The 24,759-nt window shown below is 40.4% G+C and overlaps 2 protein-coding genes across 4 annotated transcripts in view; one reads left to right on the top strand and one right to left on the bottom strand.

Moving 5' to 3' along the window:
* traf2b (Tnf receptor-associated factor 2b) overlaps window positions 1-9,649 on the top strand; it is a 16,509-nt gene extending 6,860 nt beyond the window's left edge. For all 3 annotated transcript variants that reach the window (XM_046838467.1, XM_046838468.1, XM_046838469.1), the window contains exons 5-11: window positions 1,921-2,082; window positions 2,372-2,446; window positions 2,698-2,772; window positions 3,507-3,842; window positions 4,963-5,140; window positions 5,764-5,912; window positions 7,471-9,649. In XM_046838467.1, the coding sequence (XP_046694423.1) occupies window positions 1,921-2,082; window positions 2,372-2,446; window positions 2,698-2,772; window positions 3,507-3,842; window positions 4,963-5,140; window positions 5,764-5,912; window positions 7,471-7,689 (1,194 nt within the window). In that variant the 3' untranslated portion in view covers window positions 7,690-9,649. The remainder of the gene's footprint in view (window positions 1-1,920; window positions 2,083-2,371; window positions 2,447-2,697; window positions 2,773-3,506; window positions 3,843-4,962; window positions 5,141-5,763; window positions 5,913-7,470) is intronic.
* On the bottom strand, window positions 9,488-24,759 carry fbxw5 (F-box and WD repeat domain containing 5). The gene is made up of 10 exons (XM_046838466.1): window positions 24,674-24,759; window positions 22,747-22,942; window positions 20,317-20,474; window positions 19,213-19,396; window positions 18,935-19,083; window positions 18,006-18,338; window positions 17,682-17,865; window positions 17,427-17,574; window positions 15,676-15,888; window positions 9,488-10,999 (listed from the first exon to the last, which is right to left on the bottom strand). Exons 2-10 carry the CDS (start codon window positions 22,931-22,933, stop codon window positions 10,729-10,731), a joined length of 1,827 nt encoding a protein of 608 aa, XP_046694422.1. The 5' UTR covers window positions 22,934-22,942; window positions 24,674-24,759; the 3' UTR covers window positions 9,488-10,728.

Below are 24,759 nucleotides of genomic sequence, written 5' to 3'. Positions count from 1 at the left end.
ATTAAATTAAACATGAATAAAATAAACAGCACACTGCATCAGTGATTTGGTTCGAGGCCACTTACATACGGTGTAACGCAACCCGGAAAAACTATTGGTATGGATTTTTGCCCAAAGTTCCAGCATTCAATTATCGGTTGATGAATCTGTCGACCTCTAGACCAAACAACAGAAGTGGTCATAAGTATACAACACACATAAGTGTTAGTTAACCAGCAAGCAAAAGAGAATCAATGAAGTTTTGAGGAAAGTTCAAGCGCTATAATAGTACTTTATTACTCAGCAGGTTGAAACCGCTCACTCATAACACCTAAAAAGTGCAGACAACTGCGAAACTGTATAGCTGACTCTGTATAGATGTATAAAAATAAATGCACTTATTCAGGTAATAACATGCTTACATGTTGCTTTTTGGTGCCGAAGAGCTTGTTCTGGGCATTTTCCGGCACAATGATGTAAAATGGAGGGAAGTTTGGAGAACAATATTTCATTAAGTGCTTGAATTCCAGAGGTCAAAAAGCTGTACATATGAGCAGCTGTTTGAGACTTTTTCTTTTCCTGTTTTTGGTTTTAGGAATGCACACAGTCTGGAGATCATGTGCAAAAAATGCTGTGTTAGTCGTGACTCATGAGTGGTAATTTAACAATATTTTGGCCTGAAATTGAACTAAATATGTTCGTGATCATCATAATGTTGAATGCTTTGTCGAAAGTAATCAGTATGGTCTGCTACAAGCTTCGTCTTGAGAGAAAGTGCTGTGCCTGTACATAAATTGATCAAAAGCCAGTACTAAATGAATGCAAAATAAGACGTGTTCATGGCCATGTCTGCTTGATGAATTAACAGGTTGGTAGGTAGATAAACATGTAGAAGGCGGTGTTTTAATTTTACATGTAGGTGGGGATTTTCAAGTTGCAGTGTGCTGTGAAAACATATTGATGCACTAACAACAGTATGTATCAAGTTGTTGATTGGTGTTTTAGGGAGTTTTTATGTTGCGGTCTCGCATGAACGCATCATAACAGGGCACATTGACATTCAGTCATCTTAGAAGGTTGGCGTTTTCGGCAAATTAGTTATCGAATTCTTTTTAAAACTATCCTACATAACAGGCAAGACATTTTTCCACTCAATTCTTTATTTTGCTGGAAGGGACCTGTGTTAAAAATTTTTAAATCAACAACAACAAAAAAAAACTGTGACTAAATTTTATTATTGTTTAAGTCATGGAGGTCCAATTTTGAATGCATGGTTTATTCCAATCAAGCAAATACACACAATTCTTCCTGTTTATATGGCCTTTAGGTGTGGCCTTTGATTGGTTGGAATGAAAACCTGCATCCATATTGGCCTTTTGTGGAAAAGATTGGACACCTGTAGTTTAAGCATAGTAAAATGCTTTCCTTTTGGGCTCCTGAGTGTTGGGTGGCATTTGTATGTGGAAGAGGGCAGATAACTCATGATGCAGCAAAGATGTTCTTGAATTTGCGGTTCTTGAATGAAGCCTGTTCTAACACGCTCTGGTTAGAGACCAACATGTGTCGTGTTCTTTGGAAGTGAAAGTAGTAAATGTGGTTTTGCACAATGTTTGTTGCAAGCTAAGTATTTTAGATGTATGTTAGGAATGATTTCAGTTTAATGTTTTTGTCAGCTTTAATAAGGACACCTGCTTATTTAATCATGTGGCAGAAGCCCAGTGTATAAACCCATGTAGATGACTTGAAATAATTTTCGAATTGGCTGAACTCCTAGGATTTTTCACTCACAGCTGTCTTTCTATAAAGAGCTTTCAACCATGTTTGCTTAGGTTATCTAATTTCAACGTATTTTTGTGTGCTGAACTTGGCTTGGAACTTCCTGTAAATGGAGAGCATTGGGTATCTCTTAATAATTGTATTTTTCTGGCTGGTCCTCCTTAGGGGCAACACGAAGGCAGATGTGTGTTCGAGCGTGTGAAGTGTGATGCGTGTCAAGCCCTCATCCTGCTCAGCGAAAAAGACCGACACAATGAGAGAGAGTGCGAAGCCAGAACGCTTAACTGCAAATACTGCAAAGTCTCCTTCAGTTTCAGAGATATTAAGGTGAGCAGGACACGTTGATTCGAGTCCTCCGAAGTATTATAAAATTAACTGACCAACTTCTGACACCGGTGACTCCCTCGTTACAGTATTCTAGTGAAATGTTCTCATTCTTATCTAGAAAATGCAGTGCAATAAACCTTATCACGTTGTGTGTAAAGGAAGTTTAACAAGAATAATGATGCAATAGTTTTTCAGTTTATATGATATGTACGGGGCAGATTGAGTAATTTCTTAGAAAATTCGTTCTTTGAATATTCCATAAATTTTTTTTTTCTGGTATTTGTTTCAGGCCCATGATGAGATTTGTCAAAAATTCCCAATGCAGTGTAAAGAATGTGGTAAAAAGAAGATCCCCAGAGAAAAGGTTAGTATTACTTTCAACTATCAGTTTCTTTTTTATTTTTTTATTTCTGACCTTTTGAAACTGAACACATTCACACCACATTGCGTGCTCCAGATAAGTAATGTATTATTCAGATTCAGACACTGGTATAAATAACTTTTTTATTTACACCCACACATTTCCCACACCTCTTTTTGTTGCTGTATTGTGTATATTTATATTATTATGATTTTTTTTAAAAGACTGAATTTTTTTTATTTTTTATTTTACAGTTTCAGGAGCACAGCAAATCGTGTGCGAAGTCCAAGTCAGCTTGCCAGTTCAGCGAGATTGGCTGCAGAGCAGTTGTAAGTATGACGTTCGTGTAAATCCCCCTTTAGAATAAACAGGAAGTCTGCTGCCAGAGATATGTTCCCACACTGGTTTAATTGTTTTCCTAATCTCATTCATGCAGATGAATTCCTGACCATCTTATTCAGAACATGTGAATGTTCTGAATGTAAATTATCTGGAAAGTCTTTCAGAAGTGTTTATTAGTACAGTACTAGTCATAACTGTGACCACTGCAGTTACATTTAGAAGTGTTGATCAATCCTCACCTCTCTGCTGAACCACAACAGACAAAAAGTCCCCACCTAATCTTTTCTAAACATAAGTCAGATTAAAGATATGACTGAGACAAATGTTTTGTATATTTAACTTCCAAAACACCATTTCAGTTAAATGTGGCTATTAGGGGGAAATTAGATGTCACCAGGCGTCCTACTTTTTCCCTTGTGAACCACCAACTCTTATAATGTATTTAATGAACAAGTACAGGTAGTCCCCAAAATGCATTACGCCACATGAAAATATTTTTACAATATTGTCGTCATTGTAAGATGAAGAACGAGGAGAAAGTTCTTATACAAAATAAAATGCACTGCATGATGAGGAGGAGGATGATGATACGTGTTAACTTAGAATAATAAGATAATACATAAGGACTCTATAAATGCAGCTTGAGTTCAAGACCTAAAATCAGTAATGAAGCGATCACACCGATTACCCACGCTTAATCTGACACTGTTTAATGCCGCAGGTGGACAATGGAAAGCAGCAGGAGCATGAACAGAACAGCGTGATGGAGCATTTGCGTCTCATGCTGCCCGTTCTATCGGCCGTGCGAATGCGCTCTGACGCAGCCGGAGAGTGGCAGGAGGACTCTGGGCTCGGCCTGTACCGCGGCCCCGAAGACGCCGCCCTCGCGGGCGCCCAGGTCACCGCAGGAGGCCCCAGCATGCAGCAGAAGATGGCCGCGCTCGAGAACATTGTGTGCGTGCTGAATAGAGAGGTGGAGCGAACGGCACTGACGCTCGAAGCTCTCAGCCGCCAACACCGTCTTGACCAGGACAAGATCGAAAACTTATCCAACAAGGTACTGACTTACCACTTGGGGTACAAACAAAGGGGCGTACAAAAATCGGACAAATCTAAGACAGCTTCTGCTCAGCTGGCTCGTAAAGTTTTCAACTTTTCTTTTCGTGCAGCTGAGATGATTTTTCCAGGGCGTTCCTCGTGTGTTTTGGCCGCTGCCGACTGGCATTTCTATAGGTAACGACTTGAAACGACATTTGATCAAAATTAGGATTGGTTGAAATGCTTGAATAGACACAATGGGCAAGTACTAAAAAAATCGAAACACCAGCAGGTCTTTTTTTTCAGCGCCAATCAACAGATCCGGTGAACTTCCGGTCTAAAGATTCTTTCTTCCGTTGAAGTTTAGTTTGAGTGCCATTCATTAAAAAAGCCAGCATGTTGATTAGAGGTCGACCGATGGGTTTTTCTCTGCTGATGCCGATATATTTAGAAATCAGGGCAGCCGATGGCAGATATATGATGCTGATATTTTTGGCCCATTTACATTTTTTCCCCCTTCATCTAATAAAATCTAGTTATGTAGTAAGAAGTGATACATAAAATTGCTTAAATGAAACATTTATCGAAGAACACAAGCCTCTTTAATCGGTGCACTCGTCAACAGGTTTTGGGTCCCATGTCTACACCTGTACAGCCGGTTGAAGGCTCAGTAACAATACACTTCCAAAAAGTTACTCGCATTCTCTCTCCAAAAAGGTTTTTGAGTGTCCGTCAGTTTAGTTTTTTCAGTATGTTTTCCGCTCGGTCAATCGGTCGACCTCTAATGTTAATATAAGGCGCTTGATTGGCAGAAGAGCCAGCGCTGTCTCTGCCAAACATTCCTTCACCCCTTTTTTTCCATCCTTAACAGGTGTTTCTATTTTTTTTTTGGTTGCTGTAATGGATGTTCTCTCCAAAGGAATCTACATTATCTACACTGTACAGAACAATGAATATAAATGTATACATTATAAAGAGATACTGGGCAAATTATGGGCATTTACCCCCTTAGAGTTCTTCTGTTTGCTTCCTCTTAGATGGGGTTCCATGCAGAACCCCTTAATGGTTTCTGGGCAGGAGTTTTTGGCTGATCTTGCTGTTGTGTGTGTGTGTGTGTGTGTGTGTTTGTTGATGTGCAGGTGCGTCAGCTGGAGCGGACATTGACCATGCGGGATCTACAGCTTTCCGAATCGGAGCAGAACTTGCGCGAGCTGCAGTTCTGCACGTACGACGGCGTGTTCATTTGGAAAATCTCGGATTTCTCCCGTCGCCGACAAGACGCGCTGGCCGGCCGAGCGCCCGCTATGTTTTCACCTGGTACATGCCTCATTTATCGTATTCAATCACGAGCCGATCATGAAAAACGAAAGAAGTTTGGCTCCCACCAATTGCATCCTTTTCAGGTTTTTAATTGAGCGGTTACTTTCACTTCTGTTTTAACTGCAAAGGAGATTCCCTTCATCCTCGAGGGCACTTTCTCTTTCAACACATGTCAGCATCTGCTTAGCAATAGACCACGCGGAGTCTGGGTGTGAAGTAGATTTGGCTGATTCACGTTGTTGGTTTGCAAACCCGCTTTAAAATGTTGTGCTCGAACATACAAAAAATTAACTCGCAGAAAAACAGTGTACAATTACGGCTAATTTCTCCGAGCAGGAAAAACGGAACACGGATAAAATGTGGAATTTGTTTTACATTTCGTTTTTACATTGTAGCTCAATGATTAGTGTGAATTTTAGAACTTTAAAAATGGGATAGCACATCACTGTGTGTGTGTGTGTGTGTGTGTGTGTGTGTGTGTGTGTGTGTGTGTGTGTGTGTGTGTGTGTGTGTGTGTGTGTGTGTGTGTGTGTGTGTGTGTGTGTGTGTGTGTGTGTGTATATATATATATATAAAAATCTCTCTCTCAATTACTGAATGTATTTTCCTGTATGTTTCAGCATTTTACTCCAGTAAATACGGCTATAAGATGTGTTTGAGGCTCTACCTGAACGGCGATGGTTCCGGCAGAGGCAGCCACCTCTCCCTGTTCTTTGTGGTGATGAGAGGCAAATACGACGCTCTCCTCAAGTGGCCCTTCAGCCAGAAGGTGAGCGCATGTCCTCTACCTGCTTTTGAGGAAAAAATAATAATTCTTTACTCTTTCACGTTCACTCGACATTTTCCTCGTCACTGTCCTTCACTCAGAACAGATACCAACCCCATTCTCACTCAATTATCAATTATAATTTCAGTATATTTAATTAACAATTAAGTCTATTAACTGAATCATTACAAACTGGATCGGTTATGGAATTAATCGGGGCCGTCTTTTTTTTTTTAAATTAATTTATTTATTTTTAATTGCTCTGCGGCACGGACTTGCGTAGAGAATATTGCTACGTTCTTTCATCTTGACCCTGAGGAAAATACATTTCTGTAACAGCACCAGCAACTCATTCACATCGACTTGTACGACGGAAACTGTGGAAAATCTTACAAATGTTTTTAAAAACCTCCGACGTTCTGTGGGAAGACTTTATGTTGACACCTTCAATCAATGCTTCGTAAACGTCACAAACCGTTAATGTACGTTTTCAGAAATTGCAGATATTGTGTGAAAACAACTATGCATGTTCTAGTTTCCAGTAACAAGAAGCGTTTTGGGGTGGGGGTGTGTGTGTGTGAGAGAATGTGAGATCAAGTTTGAAAAAGGGGGAAAAAAAGGAAGTTGTTGTTCAGTTTATAGCTGCTATAATATAAGGGAAAAGCCACAATAACTTGTGTGACTGTTTCCATGATGGTCACTTTGAAACTCCTCGTGACGTGCATCCCATGATCCAGTTTCCATTACATTTATTTACAATCATGTTTTTCTTTTGCTGGCAAACAACCTCCACTTTATATAAAAAATGTGGAATTCTTTCATTGCACCTGTTTATACCCATTACCCAGTGAGATTTTCAGACTTTGCCAACTATAAATTGTCTGGTGAAGGTGGAGGAGTTTAAATCCCTGGGGTCGACTGGCCACATGGAGAGTGTATTCGAGACGTGAATAAACGAGTGCAGGAGGATAGAGGAGTGTGGCAGGAGCGATTTGGGATAGAAGGTGGTCTGTAAGAGTGAAAGGGAAAGTTTCTAAGACAGTGGTGAGACCTGCTAATGTTTAGAGCCGAAGGTCATGAGTTTAAATCCCGGCCACATCGTAGCTTACACTCCTGGGCCCCCTGAGCAAGGCCCTTAACCCCATAGCTGCTCAGCTGAAGGAGATAAATGTAAGTCGCTCTGGATCAGGGCCTCTGCTAAGTGTAAATGTAAGGTACGGGTTCGAGACAGTGGCATCGACAAAAAAACAGGAGTGGTAGAGTGAAGATGAAGATGCTGAGATTTTTTATTAGGAGTGACGAAGATGGACAGGATTAAAAACGAGTTTATTAGAGATGTGATTGAAATGGTTTGGAGAGGGACAGCGCTAGAAAAATGCTGAGGCTGCCAACCAGAAAAGAACACAGGAAGCCCAAGAAGAAGGTTTATGGATTGTTGTGAGGAAAGACATGCAGATGTAGAGGACAGCGTGATATCGAGACTGATGATCCGCTGTGGCGACCCCTAGCAAGAGCAGCCGAAAGAAGAAAACGACCATCTTTATCTTCCTTTCTATCTCAGGTAACTCTGATGCTGTTGGACCAGAATAACCGCGAGCACATCATCGATGCTTTCAGACCAGACGTCAGCTCTACGTCTTTCCAGAGACCCATCAGCGAGATGAACATCGCCAGCGGCTGCCCGCTCTTCTGTCCTCTGGCAAAGCTGGCAGGAAAAAGCTCCTACGTCCGAGATGATACCATTTTCATTAAAGCGATTGTAGACCTCACTGGGCTTTAAAGTTTGTGAGGGCGAGGGGGGAATATATTATATATATATATTTTATATATATTATATTATAGTTTTGAACTTTTAAATACATTTTGTTCAGCAGAACTCCGATATACAGCCTCTTTTATGATATACAGTGTTTATTTAAGGGATAATCCGCGGCTCTGTGTGCGGGACACGATTCTAACGCACCATGCACAGGATTGATTTGCACAATGCGTTAAAATGGTCTACCGCACACCCAGTCGTGGATTATCGCGTTTAAACCACGGTCACTTGTCAGCAAATAAAGATTAGTGTGTGTATCTGAAGGAGGGGAAAGAGCACAATTCTGGAATAAGCACACGATCGCTGGGTCTGCTAATGAAGCTAATGGCACCAGCGCTGCTGTTTTGTTCTGCTATTAATTTTAACGTCCTTTTGTCCAAGTGATCATATTCATCCCAGGCATATTGACAATACGATTTATATCCTGGACAGAAATAATCCCTTTAGCGAGGTAATTAGAGACTATTGTACTTACACTGGTTACTGTTGGTTATAAGGCATTAAAATAATATAGAATAGATATAACATTGATTAAACTGTACTGCTATGGTCTGTATAAAGCTGTATAAGGCTTTTTCGTGTTTTATATTTTTTAGTCTATTTATATCATAAAAGCTTCACGGAGTGCATCATTTGCATAAAACCCAAAAAGAGGCTGATATTTGGAGTTCCAAACTAAAATATTGTCACAACAGCCTGTGTAAGACTGATTTGACAATCATTCATATTTATAAATAATATTAAGAATAAAATCATATAATAATTGATATATAAATATAAGTATGTATTATGGTAATATCTGAACTAGTGCAGTGCAACAAAATGCACTGTAAAAAAACAAACAAACGGATATACACAAAAATAAATAAACTAAGCATAACTACCGGGTGCCTGTTTTTCCAGGAGCTACCATCGGTTCCTGTTTTTTTTCCAGGTACCCTGTTTTTAGGGAAAGAAATGTGAAGAAAAAAAACTAGAAAGAGAAAAATCCAAAGTATAGAAAGAAAAAAAAAAATGTCTTGCTTCATTTCCTCACCTAAATATTATACTAATACTAAACATATATATATAAAAAATGAAATAAGACTTTATTAAATAACTCGTTTTCTCACCTTGTTCTTTTGCCATCTTCAAAAGTGTGTTTTGTTTAATACAGGCTTGGGAATTGCATGTATGCATATATACACTGTTAATGCGTGCATGCAATATGTCCCAAACCCGTAGAAAAAGAAACGGCACATTTTGGAATTCTTTAAACTTTTACCTTTTTATTTTTACCATATACTTTTACCGTTACCATGTTATTTTTATAAATAAAGAGTCTGTAAGGTTCTGGTAATGTAGCATATAAACCTTTACTATGCATCCACATATCAATGCATAACACCCATAAATGATTCAAATACAAATGCATGTGTTTAATGAGCTTTGTTGTCATGATTTATGCATTTTGTAATTTCTTGTAGTTTGCTTAATATTTAGTAGAAAGTAGAAAAGTATTGTAATTAATTTTTTTCTTTTCTGACTTTTATATAAGCTAAAATTAATGCAAAAATGCTTTAGGCAAAAACTTGCATGCATGATATATTATGATTGTGGAAGTACAGGCCGAAATGAGTGTAAACTATTGAGGGAGTTTTTTGTGTGCCGTGTTTAGGACGTAGGTAAAGTTGAATGAGGATTTGCATGTTATAAAATGTTCAGTTGATGAAGTGAACAGTTTTGCCTTAAAGACCTCGATTTCGAACTGAACCAGGGAAATTGTCCAATGTTTTAATGTCACATTTTACTCACATGACAGACATTGTGTTGGAAAGATTTTGCCACGCTACGACACTCACTGAAATCTGGTTGCCTCTGCCCAGAGGTTACAACTTCAAGTCACACAAACACCCTGAATAAAACATGTTTTAAAAATCCACATCTATAAATTCCTCCTTGAAGCATTAAGTGTTAAACATCTGATTTATACAACTGAAAATAAAGCTGTTGCAGTGAATGCAAAGTTAAATTAAAAAAAAAAAAAAAGAAAAGAAACTGTAGGAATTTTATGTGTTTCATTTTACTCTGCACCTACAGACAACTCCAGAATTATTGGCACCCCCCCCCATCATGAGGACAACAGAATTAATGCAATGTTTTGGGGGCGCTAACAAACTGTAAATTCCAAAATTGACACTTCGACACTCCTCAAAAAAATAAAGTCTGCGCACACAACGACTATAGATACAAGAAACAGAATGTCTACGACGGATAAGAAAACGTGCAAAAGTTCACAAGGCTTAAAAATGTGCCACCCAAAGAGCAGTAAGAGTTGAACATCTAAACCCTAAACAACAAATCCATGAAAAAGGATTGATACCAAGTATATGCATTTGCTCATTTTACACTGTTTACCTCTGCCAGGAGGTTACACCTTAACTGGAAGGATTCTTCTTTGAGAACAAACTTGCCTCCAGATTAACATGCGAGCACACCGTCGGCTGTTCGTGTCCTCTTGGAAAACTGTTCGAAGAAGGTACTCGCATGCGAAGAAAATAATTAAATGCACGTTAAAAGTACAGTATATCAATGAAAGGTTGCCAGTCCTATTGCAGAGAATGCGTATGCTTTTTTGAATACCAATACTGCATCCTCATACTTTTGCAGGGTGCCTACACTTCTGGAGTTGTTGGACTTCCCATCATTGTTAATTAAAAAAAAATATTATTTTGCTTTAAAAGGTCTGGTTTCCATGACAGCATGCTTAATGCGGACCAACCCACAGCAAATCGGGGACACTCTGGACAATCCTTTTAATTTATTTACAAAAAAAAAACGTCAGTAATGGAGGTTCTTTCTGTGCCCCACATGGGAGACCGTCCCGTCATGAAACGTGCCGACCCGGAACGCTGTTAGAAAGGAGGCCATTTTTTTGTGTTAAAAGTGACACTCTGATCATGATCTGAGAAGCTTGGAGTGGTTTTTTTTTTAGTCACATTCTCAGGCCGATTTCCCTCTTCAGAGTTTGCCGTTCAAATTAGAGCTAGCGTTACGCAGAGCTCGGAGGGACGCGAGGAGGTCACGGGCTCGGGTCGGGCGGCGCCGTGCCATGCGCACCATGCGTGGGGAGCGCCACACTTTGATGGTGGAGTCGTCGCTGGCGGACAGGAGGAGCTCCTGGTCGGCGGGGCTGAAGGCCACAGAGTTCACCACGTCGTCGTGCTGAAGGCGGGCCAGGCAGATGTTGTAATGGCGGTCCCAGATGTAGCCGTGCTTGTCTTCAGCACCGCTGCAAAACAGACAGGAACTCACCGGTTAGTTTTCGATTCATTCTATAAGGAAAATAATAAGGACATAAATTATAGAATTGAAAATGTAATGCCTGGGAAACAGTACAAGGGGGTGGAGCTACATATGAGCAAATTTTGTGATGTCACAAATTATTCTAATTATTCCAAATGGAAATTCTTCGGTACTGTCCACTACTGGTTATAGTGATATGACAAATACAAATCCACTTGAAAGATTTCCTAACAACAAAACCAGACGAAACCAAGACATATTTTCCAACCACTCACTTGACAGCTATTTGGTTTTTGAATAAACATTTGCACATCACATGGTTACACCTGCGACTCTTGAGTAGTCGATCATGCGTACGCTCACATGAATACGTTCATTGTATACTCAAAATTCTTGAGTCATGAGATGCTGACAGGAAATGCTTCAAAACAAGTTTCATAACTCAATGCCACGTAGGGATACGTAATCACAATCCCATCAAATCCCACTTTTATTAGCAATATCTCTTCATTTACATGTTTGCTATGTAACGATTTACACGTGAAGTATACGTTTCTGTACTGTGCTTTATGAACATCCAACTCCACATTTGGTCCACATTTCCTGTTTTAATAACCTTCAGCCACCTGAGTGTTAGTAAAGTCACATACCGATGTAGGTGACGTGAGGACGCCTGGGGTGCAGTCAGTGTTCCAATTTATCCCAAAAAAGTGTTTAGTAGGATTAATATCAGGGCTCTATAGCAGGCCACTGAAGATCATCTGACGCTTGTAAACCATATCTTTAAAGAGACTCACTTTGAGTACAGAAACAATGATATGCTGGAACAGGTTTGGGGTCTTCTAGTTCAAGTGAAGGCAAACTCTAATACCTCATTCATAGACCGCTTATACAATTGTGTGCCTCCAGGAACAGTTCGGGGAAGAACCACAAATGGCTGGAAAGTCAGGCTTTCAAATACTTTTATCCACATGATGTAAAAATGGCTTTTTTTTCTTTTAGATTTAGTTACAGGAATTCTTTGTGGTGACACTTTGGGGAAGTCCCATATATGCACAAGCCAGTGCACTCTGAGTGCCGCTCCCAAGCCCGGATAAATAGGGAGGGTTGCGTTAGGAAGGACATCCCGTGTAAAATGTGCCAAATTAAATATGGGGATCACAAATTCCATACTGGATGGTCGAGGCCCCAGTTACCAACGACCGCCACAGGTATTGTTAGCCAACAGGGTACTGGTGGAAATTGGGCTACTGTTGGCCAAAGGAGGAGAAGGAGAGGAGGAAGACGTCTATAGAGAAGGCAGGGAATGGAGAAAGTGGAGGAGAGTGGAGGTTAGATTTGGAGGTTGCTATAACTGGTAAAGGGCAAGAGATAGCTGATATGATGGAGAGGAAAAAGGTAGACATGTTGTGGGTTCAGGAGACCAAGTGGAAAGGGAGTAATACCAGGAACTTTGGAGGGAGTTTTAACTGTTCTATCATGGTGTGGATAGAAAGAGAAATGATATAGGGGTGATTCTGAAGGAAGAGTACAGTAAGAATGTAGTGGAGGTGAAGAGATTTTCTGATAGGGTGATGAACGTGAAGCTGGAAGATGAAAGCATGAGGATAAATGTCATCAGTGCCTATGCTTCACAAGTGGGTTGTGAGATGGAGGAGGAGAGGGAAAGATTCTGGAGTGAGTTAGATGGTGGAGAGTGAACCTAGGAAGGAACTATTGGTAAAGGAGAGGAATGTGGAAGGGGGCAGATGGTGGTAGATTTTGCTAAAAGAATGGAAATGGCAGTGGTGAATACTTTTTTGAAGAAGAAGAAGAAGAAGGATCATAGGGTGACGTACAAGAGTGGAGGAAGGTGCACACAGGTGGACTATGTTCTATGTAGGAGATGCAACCTGAAGGATATTGGAGACTGTAAGGTCTTGACAGAGGACATTGTAGCTAGACAGCATCGGATGGTGGTCTGTAAGATGGTTTTGGAGGTAAAGAAGAAGAAGAGGAGGAGAGTGAGGACTGAAAGAAGAATAAGATGGTGGAAACTGAAGGAGGAAGACTGTAGTGTGATATTCAGGAAAGAGGTAATACAGGGGCTCGGTGGTGGTGAAGAGGTGCTGGATGATTAGGCAACTACTGCATAAGTGATTAGGCTAGCAAGTACTTGGTGCGACATCTAAAAAAAGAAAGGAAGAGAAAGAGACGTGGTGGTGGAATGAGGAAGTGAAGGAGAGCATAACAACAGAATTGGGATCGACAGAGAGAAAAGTAGGCAGGAGTACAAGAAGATGCAGCAGCAGGTGAAGAGGGATGTGGTAAAAGCCAAGGAAAAGCTGTTGGAGAAGTTGAACACTAAGGAAGGAGAAAAGTATTTGTAACGATTGGCCAGGCAAAGGGACCAAGCTGGGAATGATGTGTTGCAAGTTAGAGCAATAAAGGATGCAGATGGAAATGTGTTGAGTATTGAGGAGAGTGTGTTGAAAAGATGGAGAGAGTATTTTAAGCAGCTGATGAATGAGGAAAATGAGAGAAAAAGAAGAATGGTGGAGATTGTGAAGCAGGAAGTGTATAGGATTAGTAAGGAGGAAGTGAGAGCAGCAAAAAAGTCGGTAGGACCAGATGTCATACCAGTAGAAGTGTTACCTTTTTTTAAATAGAATGTATAACAAGATTCTGGAAGGTGAGAGGATGCCTGAGGAATGGAAAAGGAGTGTGCTGGTTTTTATGAAAAAGGGAGATGTGCAGACCTGCAGTAACTACAGGTCAATAAAGTTTATCTGCCACACCATGAAGTTATGGGAAAGAGTAGTGGAAGCCAGGCTGAGAGAAGAGATGACCATCTGTGAGCAACAGTATGGTTTCATGCTGAGGAAGAGCAGCAAAGATGTATTATTTGCTTGGAGAATGTTGATGGAGAAGTATAGAGAAGGTCAGAAGGAGATGCGTTGTGTGTTTGTGGATTTAGAGAAAGTGTACCACAGGGTGCTGAGAGAGGAATTGTGGTGTTGTATGAGGAAGTCAGGTGTGGCAGAAAAGTATGTGAAGGTGGTGAAGGACAGGTATGACAAACCTGTGATAGCAGTAAAGTGTGCAATAGGAATGACAGATTGGTTCAAGGTGGAGGTCGGGTTGCATTAAGGAGCGGCTCTGAGCCCTTTCCTGTTTGCAGTGGTGATGGACAGGTTGACAGACAAGGTCAGACAGGAGTCTCTGTGGACTATGATGTTTACGGATGATTGTAATTTGTGGTGAGAGTAGTGAGCAGGTTGAGAAGAGCCTGGAGAGGTGGAGGTACGTGCTGGATAGAAGGGGAATGAAAGTCAGTAGGAGTAAGACAGGGTACATGTGTGTGAATGAGAGGGAAGGCAGTGGAGTGGTGCGGTTGCAGGAAGAAAAGGTGGTGAAAGTTACCTAGCGTCAACAGTGCAAAGTGATGGAGAGTGTGTGAGAGAAATGAAGAAAAGAGTGCAGGCAGGGTGGAGTGGGTGGAGAAGAGTGATAGCAGGAGTGATTTTTGATAGAAGGGTATCTGTGTGAGTGAAAGGAAAAGTTTATAGGACTGTGGTGAGACCTGAGATGTTGTATGGTTTAGAGACAGTGGCATTGAGTAAAAGACAGGAGGTGGAGCTGGAGGTAGCAGAGCTGAAGATGTTAAGTTTTCGTTGGGAGTGACGACGATGGACAGGATTAGAAACGAGGGACAGCCCAAGTAGGATGTTTTGTAGACAAGGTGAGGGAGGTGTGATTGAGATGGTTTGGACATGTGCAGAGAAGGGAAATGGGGTATATCGGTAGAAAAATGCTGAGGACAGAGCCACCAGGAAGGAGGAAAAGAATAAGGGACTAATGAGAAGGTTTATGGATGTGGTGAGAGAAGACGTGACAGTAGTTGGTTTAAAAGAGGCAGATGTAGAGGACAGGGGGGAATGGAGACGGATGATCCGCTGTGGCGACTTCTAATAAGAGCAGCCGAAAGAAGAAGAAGAAGAAAAAGAGTTTAATGTTATAAAAATTATAGCAGTTAGAAATCTCTCATTAGCCTCTTTTTTTTTGTCTGACAAAGTTAGAGGACAAAATAAAATCCTGAACTGCTGATAAAATGTTGCACTTTTTGGCCCTCTAGTCCAGGGCTCCCCAACCACGAGGCCACAAAACGTTACCAGGCCAGAAACTAAGAAAAACATTTTCCCCAAATAAAACTGTGCAAATTCAGTGGAACGGAAAAAAAAAATAAAAAAGACGTACCTTTCCATCTGCCCCAATTTCCTGCACTTGTTTCAGTTTTTTTTTTAATTTTATGTATTCGATAAATGAAGCTGATTCCGCATTATGGTGAGTTATGTTTTGTAATTACATATGTAATGTCATGTATAACACTAATATAATATGCACTGTAATGCTCATGACAATATACAGACCCCGATCCAGACCATGGACCCCCTCCAAAAAAGGTTGGGGTCCGCTGCGCTAGTCGATGAACACAAATGAATTGGATTTTTAAACCATAGTGGGTTGGATTAGATCCTTTATCGAGCCACATTTCAAACCTCCAGAACTGAGAACTTAACAGCAACGTGTTAAAAAGTTCAAGCTTTCTGTAATATGAAACAGAAGCAAGGTTTTTTTGCATGAAAAAAATAAATAAATAAAATAAACAATTACATAATTTACCTGGCCACAAAGTCACGACTGACGTCAAGGAAAATAAAGAAGCATTCGTCGTTGGGGGTAAAGGCTCGGTGCGCCCGGAGGCTGCGGCGCTCCTCTCGCAGGCTCTTCAGGTCGATCACGTGCATGTCGATCTCTTCCGCTATGGGCGGAGGAGACATGGGGTCTGAGATGACGCACCCCGCTGGCCATGCTCGACTGTTCACGTACAGGTATCTGTTAAAACACAAAATACATACACTGTATCGCCAAAAGTATTCACTCACCCATTCAAATCATTGAATTCACTTGTTCCAATCACTTCCATGATTATGGGTGTATAAGATCAAGCACCTGGGCATGTAGACCACTTCTACAAACATTTGTAAAGCACTGGACTCTAGAACAGTGGAGACGTGTTCTCTAGAGTGACGAATCGCACTTCACTGCCTGGCAGTCCGATGGAGGAGTCTGGGTTTGCCGGTTGCCCGGGGAACGGTACTTGTCTGACTGCATTGTGCCAAGTGTAAAGTTTGGTGGATGGGGATTATTATGTGGGGTTGTTTTTCAGGAGTTGGGCTCGGCCCCTAATTTTCAATGAAAGAACTCCTAATACTTCAGCATAACAAGACATTTTGGAGAATTTCATGCTCCCGACTTTGTTGAACAGTTTGGGGACGGCCCGTTCCAACATGACTGCGCACCAGTGCTGTCCTGACCTCAACCCGATAGAACAACATTGCGATGAATTATAGCGAAGACTGTAATCCAGACTTTCTCGTCCAATATCAATATCTGACCTCACAAATGCGCTTCTGGAAAAATGGTAAAAAATTCCCATGAACACACTCCTAAACCTTGTGGAAAGCTTTCCCAGGAGAGTTGAAGATGTTATAGCTGCAAAAGGGTTGGCCAACAACATATAAATCCCTATGGATTAAGAATCGGATGTTACTCAAGTTCATTTGCATGTGAAGAGAAACGAGCGAATACTTTTGTCAATATAGTGTACATCTTCATAAACATTATTTTTACACCAAAAGAGTTTGCTTTTAGGCCCATAATGCAAACGCTGGGTTCAACATGCCCCCTAGTGACCTACTATGTCACTGCATGTCAATGACCAAAAATAAATAAAAATCTTATTTTTTTATATATATATATATATATATATATACTTATATATATACTTATCTACTATATATATACTTCTCTACAGTGGAACCTCGGAGCTCGCGGCCTCAGCGCTCTGACTGGCGACTCTCATTCAGATTGGCTCGTGAGCAACCGCGAGCTGCTCTAAACGCTAGTTTTAACATTTCTAATCAAGGTTTATCTCATTAAAACACACTTCAGCATACTATATAAAGTGAGTACCCATTACTGTATTTTCTGTACTGTATTGTACTGTATTTTCTGTACTTCTTTACTGCATACTTTACTGTACCTGTACTTTATTTTTTTAATTAAGCATTGTAATTGCTGTTAATTTACATAAAGTATTGTTAAAATAGTCTAATAATTAAGTGTTATGGAGTGAAATAGTGTTATTTACTCATTTAAATCGATTTCGTATAGTGTTCTTTGGGTTTTTACTGGGTTGGAAGGGGCGTATCAAAAGGTCGCGAGTTCCGAACTCGCGACCGGTCTTGGTCCCTAACCCTCGCGAGCTCCGAGGTTCCACTGTATATAAATTACACGTATAAACTTGATGCAAAAATGGCTAAAAAAAAGCACCTGAATCAAGATCGATGTTTTGCTACATGCGCGCTCACCTGTGGTCAGGTGACAAGCCCATGCCGATAATGTGGCCATGAATATCGATCACATGGTCTAGCGAATCAAAAAACTCCTCGCTGCTTCGCTCTTCTCCGAGTACAGGTCCACATGTTGTCATCTGATCAGGCATGATGCGTTTAATACCTGAAATATACACACAAACACACACACACACACACACACACACACACATCATGAATGCATACAATTAATAGGAAAGAAAAACAAAGGAAAAAAAATAAAACACACACCTATCTGGTGAGGTGAGTATGTAAGGCTGCCTGTGGTAAACAGTAAATAGGTCTTGTCCTCTCCTTCCCCAGGGGCTGAAGGTGCTACCAGGCTGGGATCGGGCGCTTTGGTACGACTGCTCCCCATGAGCCGAGCCACTCGTGCCTCCAGTTGACGATCGTGAGCGCTTTCACTCTGAAATCCCTGAAGAAAAGAAAGAAGGTTCAGATGGTGCTTAAGATTTTTCCCAAACCAAGTATTCTATCATTATTGCTCTCACTGTTATTCCTGTGTGAAATCACATCAGTAGCAAAATCATACTGACTGAAAAATTCAATACCCACATGTCTAACATGCTCTAGTCTGGATGGGTTGAGCTGAGGCAGATGAACAGCGTGCCTCGTTTCAACATGCTCCTCGCCCTCTCGGTCTCTTTCTTCATCGTCATCCTCACTATCCGAAGTTCCTATGTTGAAAAACAGTGGCTGGTGGTGTTGAGATTCTCCTTTGTGACGTCGCTGGGCCTGTGCTCGAGATTGTGCCTCGTAGTCGAGCAGCAGGTCTGGCGTGTCGTGCCGCCGGCAGTGGGCCACCATCACCGTGCGAATGGTGCTGGCGTTGACGTTTTGGATCTTGAAGAGCCGCTTGACCACGTTGACGTTTTCCGACTCGATGTCCTGTCAGCAAACTGGACTTCATTATTGAATCGATATTAGCTATTAAATAAGCAAATCAGTTGGAATTCAGATAAGCAGCACTTTAGATTTCTATAGGAGTTCTGTAACCTCATGTGCTCGATATTGTACTTGAAAGTAGAGGTCGACCGGATTTACATAACACGCCATGTAAAATAGTACAACGCACTTTATTACATAAAAAAAAGAACAGTGCTGAATCATAAAAATGTACTAAATTAAAAAATATAAATATATTAGGTATATTAATAAATATTGAAGGAAATAAACATGCATTCAAACAAAAACAAAAAGCAACACTCCAAATAAATAAAAAGAGTTACATCCAAAAATGAATAAACAAATACAAAATAAAAAAAAGACACTTCAAACAAACAGCACGTGGTGTCAGTGAATCGCCTCTAGAGGCCGCTCTTTTTCTCTATAACGCATCCCGGGTATGGATCTTATCGGTATGGATTTTTGCTGATAGTTCCAGTAATCGACTATCGTGCTGATTAACCTGCAAAACCAACGAAATGGTCAACCTCTACTTAAAAATGCACAGACACTATAACGGAGGATTTTAAGGTGGAAACCTGGAAAGCTTTGTTGAGCCAAAGCACGGTGCAGGATGTCATGTTGCCGATCCAATGCAGGTTGCCAGAAATCAGATGAGTCTCGTTTAACCAGCAACCGAACACATCGTAAGGCTTGTTTCTCACTCGTGAGAGCAGCGTGTAGTTGTCTACAAAGCCAGAAATAAGATTGGGCAGAAAAAAATGTAAAGTTAATTAGCACCGCCTACTTAAATATTATTTAATGTAACACAATAGCCTTATAGTAAAGCAGATGTTGAACGCTGAGTGTTTCTCACCTAAACTGATGACGGCAATCTCTCCAGAAGAGGAATGCTGCAGTCCCAGGTAGACCCCCGACACCAGCAGCAGAGTGTCATCACTGTTGAACTGGGAGAACTGGGTGTAGCCCCAGTTAAATTCACGCATGCTGGAACTGTGCACCAGAGAAATGGTGCCATCTGGGCGCTCTGTGTCCCAAAGCTAAAACAGCAAGGGTAGAAATTGCGTATTAATTTTAGTTCCCTTTTAGCTATATCACAATTTTTTGAGGTGGTGTTCTTTTTCTGCTTGTCCAAATAATATAATTAAATACATTTTGAGTCATGATGTTGAGATGAAAATGGAGGTGGATGTTAAATTTATTTTGATACACACAATACTGCATACACATATCTATAGTGTGTATGCAGTATCTCACAAAAGTAAGTACACCCCTCACATTTCAGTAAGCATTTTATTATCTATTCTCAAGGGACAATTCTATAGAAATAAAACTTGAGATATATTTTAGAGTAGTTGATGTGCAGCCTGTAAAGCAGTACAGATTTACTGTCCTCTAAAAAATAACTCAACATACAGCAATTATTATGTAAATAACTGCCAACGAAAGTGAGCACACATAACAGATGTATGTCATGTAACCATGCAAAGCCACGTGTCCTATTCATCATGTTCATGTTTTTGTCTGCTTGACAGCACCATACAAATTTGTGTATCTTTTATTAGAGCAGGTAGAATTTGGTGCTTTGAGCACAATTCTCTCATACTGACCACTGGATGTTCAACAGGACACCTCATGGCAAAGACTGAGGATTTCATGGTCCCAAAAGGAGCCTCTTCAGAAGATTATTGTGATATGTGATATGATAAATGGTTTCATGAGTCCACTTGATTGGTTATCAAAAAGTTGCACACGTGATGATGCTGAAATGTGTATTTGTAAAACTATAAAGGTTTATAATAATATTTTATATAATAATAATAAGGAATACTTTTTTACTAAACGAAATAACATACATACATACATACATACATACATATATTTTATATATATATATATATATATATATATATATATATATATATATATATATATATATATATATATATAAAAATCTCACCTTAACAGTGCAGTCTTTTGAGCAGGAGGAGAAGCGATGGCCACTATGAGAGAAGGCCAAATGCAGAACCTGGTCATGGTGCTCCCTCAGAGTCTGGACCTCCACACAGGGAATGCAGTCATAGAGACGCTTAAACTCTCTGTGCCAAGACACGGCCGCTGGCAAACACAAATAAATTCTTTTTTTACAACCTTAGACTGTAATAAACATATAGACTGAAATTATATAAATATTGACATCTTTTGCTCTGATACCCCTATTATATTTCAGTTGCAAGCTTTTTTCCACTAGAAGTCCATCCATGAAAATGTTTAATACATTTTATATTTTTATAATAAATTTTAATAAATTTTAATCATTGCTAGAGACTCAAAGCACTGAATAGTCGCTCTGGATAAGGGTGTCTGCTAAATGCTGCAAATGTAAATGTAATAGCAAAAAGGGCATTAAACAGAGAAGTAAGCAAGAGGCATTTATGGATTCACACCATGGAAACATGGCGACTTGCATATAATAGACATGAACTCCAGTAACAAATGTCATGTTGGAAGTTTAAAAAGTGGTGTAACTAATAAAAGAAATGTCACTGCTACATAATGTACACTATATGGCAAAATTATTGAGACACCTGACATTTCCAGCTATATTCCAGCCCAACTTTTAGCACAAAGTTAGAGGCACACCACTGTATAAGATGTCTTTGGATGTGGAAGCATTACATTTCCCCTTCAATTAAACTAGGAGATACACTGTTTTTGTTCAATGGCGCAAAAAAACTTAGGACTCAATTTTATGGAAAAAGCAAACTTCGTAAAGCAAATACTTCAGTATGCATTTTCTTTATTTTGACCCAAGGTTTCCAAGCATCTGAAATGTTTGAGTCAACGATAAACCCTGTATGAGCTATGGCCAAAAATGTGTGAAATTAATTTTAATTAATTTTTTTTAGACAGTAGCGCCCTCTTTGGCCATCTGGGTTGATACTTTGTAAACCTCTCCAAAAATCTCTACCATCTGGCTAATTTCTTAACTCTTTAGACTTTATGGTTTAGTCTGCACGGTCAGTTTTAGGGCAGAATAATAATAATAATAATAATAATAATAATAATAATAATAATACAAATCTCTACAATAACCATAGAGTTTAAGCAGTTCATGCTTGAACCCTTAATAAACAGACCTTTATGACCTATGAGGTGGTATTAAAAGGTTTTAAGACTAGTTTTGTAACACGCCAACAGATGGCAGCACAAGGCTGCACGCACAGTCACAGGGAGCACCAAACTTCATACGTCCGTGTGCCAAAAAGACATCGTTCTGTGTACATCGGGAGCTGTGCAACTGGTGCTATTCTGACCACGTGCGTTAACACGTCTGCTACTTTGACCACGTGCGAATAGCAGAAGGTGCTTGACATGCTTTGCAAAGAAGACTTCCAGGACACATTCCAGAAGTGGCAGGAATGCTGGGAGCGCTGTATTGCTGTCAGCCCGCTTGAGCACTTCAGGCATTACCGCCTCAATCACAGAGGAAACGCCCACTCCCAACCAGCTGCACGGATATGGCGTATGATTTTCTGGCACTTATAAGGACGCCTGAATCCTCCAGTCAGTGCCAGATTGTCTTTAGGCTTGCCCTGATCACTCTCCAGCGTATTCTGTTTTGCTTGTTTGTTCTTTTGTTTGTTCTTTGTCTCTGACCTGACCATTCTGTCCTCCGGCTCGGCTCGGCTCGGCTCGCGCTGAACGCGCTCCGGTTTCCGACTCGGCTCGCGCTGAACGCGCTCCGGTTTCCGGTTCGGCTCTGCTCTGCTCGCGCTGAACGCGCTCCGGTTTCCGGCTCGGCTCTGCTCTGCTCGCGCTGGACGTGCTCCGGTTTCCGGCTCGGCTCTGCTCGCGCTGAACGCGCGTTTCGGTTTCCGGCTCTGCTCTGCTCGCGCTGAACGCGCTCTGGTTTCCGGCTCGGAATCCTCACCCTCCGCGCACATCGGCTCCCTGAATCGGCTCCCGGAATCGACTCCCTGAATCGGCTTCCCGATTCAGCTCTGCACAGCTTTTCTCCCCTGCTCCTTTTGCATCTGCCTTGGATCCTATAACCTGAACTTTCTGACAATTGCTGTACAAGGTGACTATTTTGAAGGTGATTGTCTGTAAACGTAGATGAATAAAGTACTTTCTTGAAAACAGAGCCAGTCTCGAAACTATTTGGTACAACCTCATATACAGCCGCATATTGGAAACATTTAATATGGGAATTCATTGACCTTAAACATGTTAAAACTCTATTGAATAACATTCCTTTAATTTACACAGACTATGCATTACGTTACGGCAATAAAAAAAAAAAATCGTTGAAATGACCAATAAGCCCGAAAGAATGACGTGATTTTCTTTTCAAATGCTCATTTGAAATATCCTGTGGCTGCAGTACCTGGGTGGCGAGGGACCGAGCGTGGGATACGGTAGTAGCTATAGAACAGCTCCCTCCACAGGAACTCATCTCTAGACACGGCAAACCACTGGTGACAGGTCAGGCCGGCGTTCAGCACCGCCACATGGGGGAGACGCAGGAAGATCTCCAGCACCAGGCTGTCCGGCAGTTTAGGAACGCTCGCCATGATAACATCCTGAAACAGCGGCAGGTGGCGAATGTTGAACAAAATCCTAATGTTGGTTAAACAACTGAAATGTTACATGTTATATCCAATAATAGATCATTTTCGCAGTAACACCTTATTCTTCCTTTTAAATAAGGCACATTTCAGCATAGACAGAATAAAATTGACATGTGACTGCTATAATCCATTGTCTATATCCATATCTAAACCAAATCTATCTATCTATCTATCTATCTATCTTGACAAAAGTTTGCAGAAACCTGGTCATAAGTACAGTATGTGTTTTTTGAGCTTCAGATTCTGCATTTAGTCCCATTTTGCTCTCATAATGTCCTTTGCTCTTCTGGGAAGATGTTCCTCTGGATATTGGAGTGTGCTTCTGGAGATGTGTGCTCATTCAGACAAAAGAGTGTAGTAAAGTCAGGTACTGATGTCGGTGAGGTGAGGAGGCCTGGAGTGCAGTCAGCATTCAAGTTTATTCCAAAGGTGTTGAAGAGGGTTGAGGTCAGAACTCTATAGCAGGAGACTCCAACCCATGAAAAGCATACATTTATGGAGCTGCCTTTGTGCACAGGGGTATTGTCATTCTGGATTATGTTTGGGTCTCCTAGTTTAAGTGAATGGAAGATTTCATGCTTGCACACCCAAAGACATCAGATACAATTGTGTGACTTCAACTTTGTGGTAACAGTTTAGGAAAGAACCGCATATGCCTGGAAAAGTCTATTTTTTTAGGAGGTTGCGCTGATAAACAATACTTTTATTTTAAATCAAACAAAACCCCCCTTTTTTTGTCTGCAATACTTGTATTTTGTTTGTTTGTTTTGGAGAGTTCTAATAATGTACAAATCCATCAGTGTCGGAACATCAGATCATCCAATCAGAATCAGATCACGTTTATGTTGATTCACTGTTTAATCCGATTACACATTTATTGACTGAGTCGGTTACTGAATAGGTTTTTCACTGTATAATTCAATAATTCATTCAGTCGATAATGGATTTAATCATTCATAGTTCATTCATTCGTTGATTCTATGATCACATTCGTAATTGATTTAATGCTTCATAGTTTAATTAATGTATTGGTTTATTGGTCGAGTAAACAGATATAACAAATATGAATGATTCGTAGATCATTTAGGATATAGAATTGAGAATTTATGAAGTAATGGTGGGATTGACAGTGAAAAAAAAATAGAGGTGGACAATACAGAGGCACATGTGACCTTCTTTGTCAAGTTGTAAAGCCAAATAATTTCTGCAGTTAAATGTTATATGGCAACAGATGGACTACAATAAATCCACACTCTCAGAAATTTCAGAAAATTAACTGTGTATCAAAATCCATTCTGCAACTGATTCACTGATTTATAGTATAAATCAATCATTAATGGAGTCAATCAACTGATTCTGTCTGTGCTGTGTACCATTAGCTAGCAACACTTCCTAGCTAGCTTAAACAACACATTGTTTACAAATGTATAAAGTGTACATAAAATATATATACACTCAGAAAAAAAGACTATAAGAATTTCTAAGTGGCTCCTAACGACCACCACATCTACATCTCCATGCTAAGCACCAAGCTAACCCGCTAGCACGCTACATAGTTAAGCCGTGCGGTTAGATAGTTAATTAATATACAATAAGCATGTTTAAAGTTAATACTTTTAGTTTAGTGACTACAGTTTGCAATTAACGTCAAACGCCGGTTTCCATGTAATAATGTGTAACTACCTGTTTACGTCGTCGCTCCCAGACCGAACAAGTCGAACAAGAAAACGCGTTCTCGTGATATGTTTTAGATAATCAGGATTGGTTAA

This window comes from Silurus meridionalis, chromosome 25, assembly GCF_014805685.1.
Source record: "Silurus meridionalis isolate SWU-2019-XX chromosome 25, ASM1480568v1, whole genome shotgun sequence".
Lineage (NCBI taxonomy): Eukaryota > Metazoa > Chordata > Actinopteri > Siluriformes > Siluridae > Silurus > Silurus meridionalis.
Note: the sequence above shows the minus strand (reverse complement) of the source record. Positions and strands in the feature narration are given on the sequence as shown.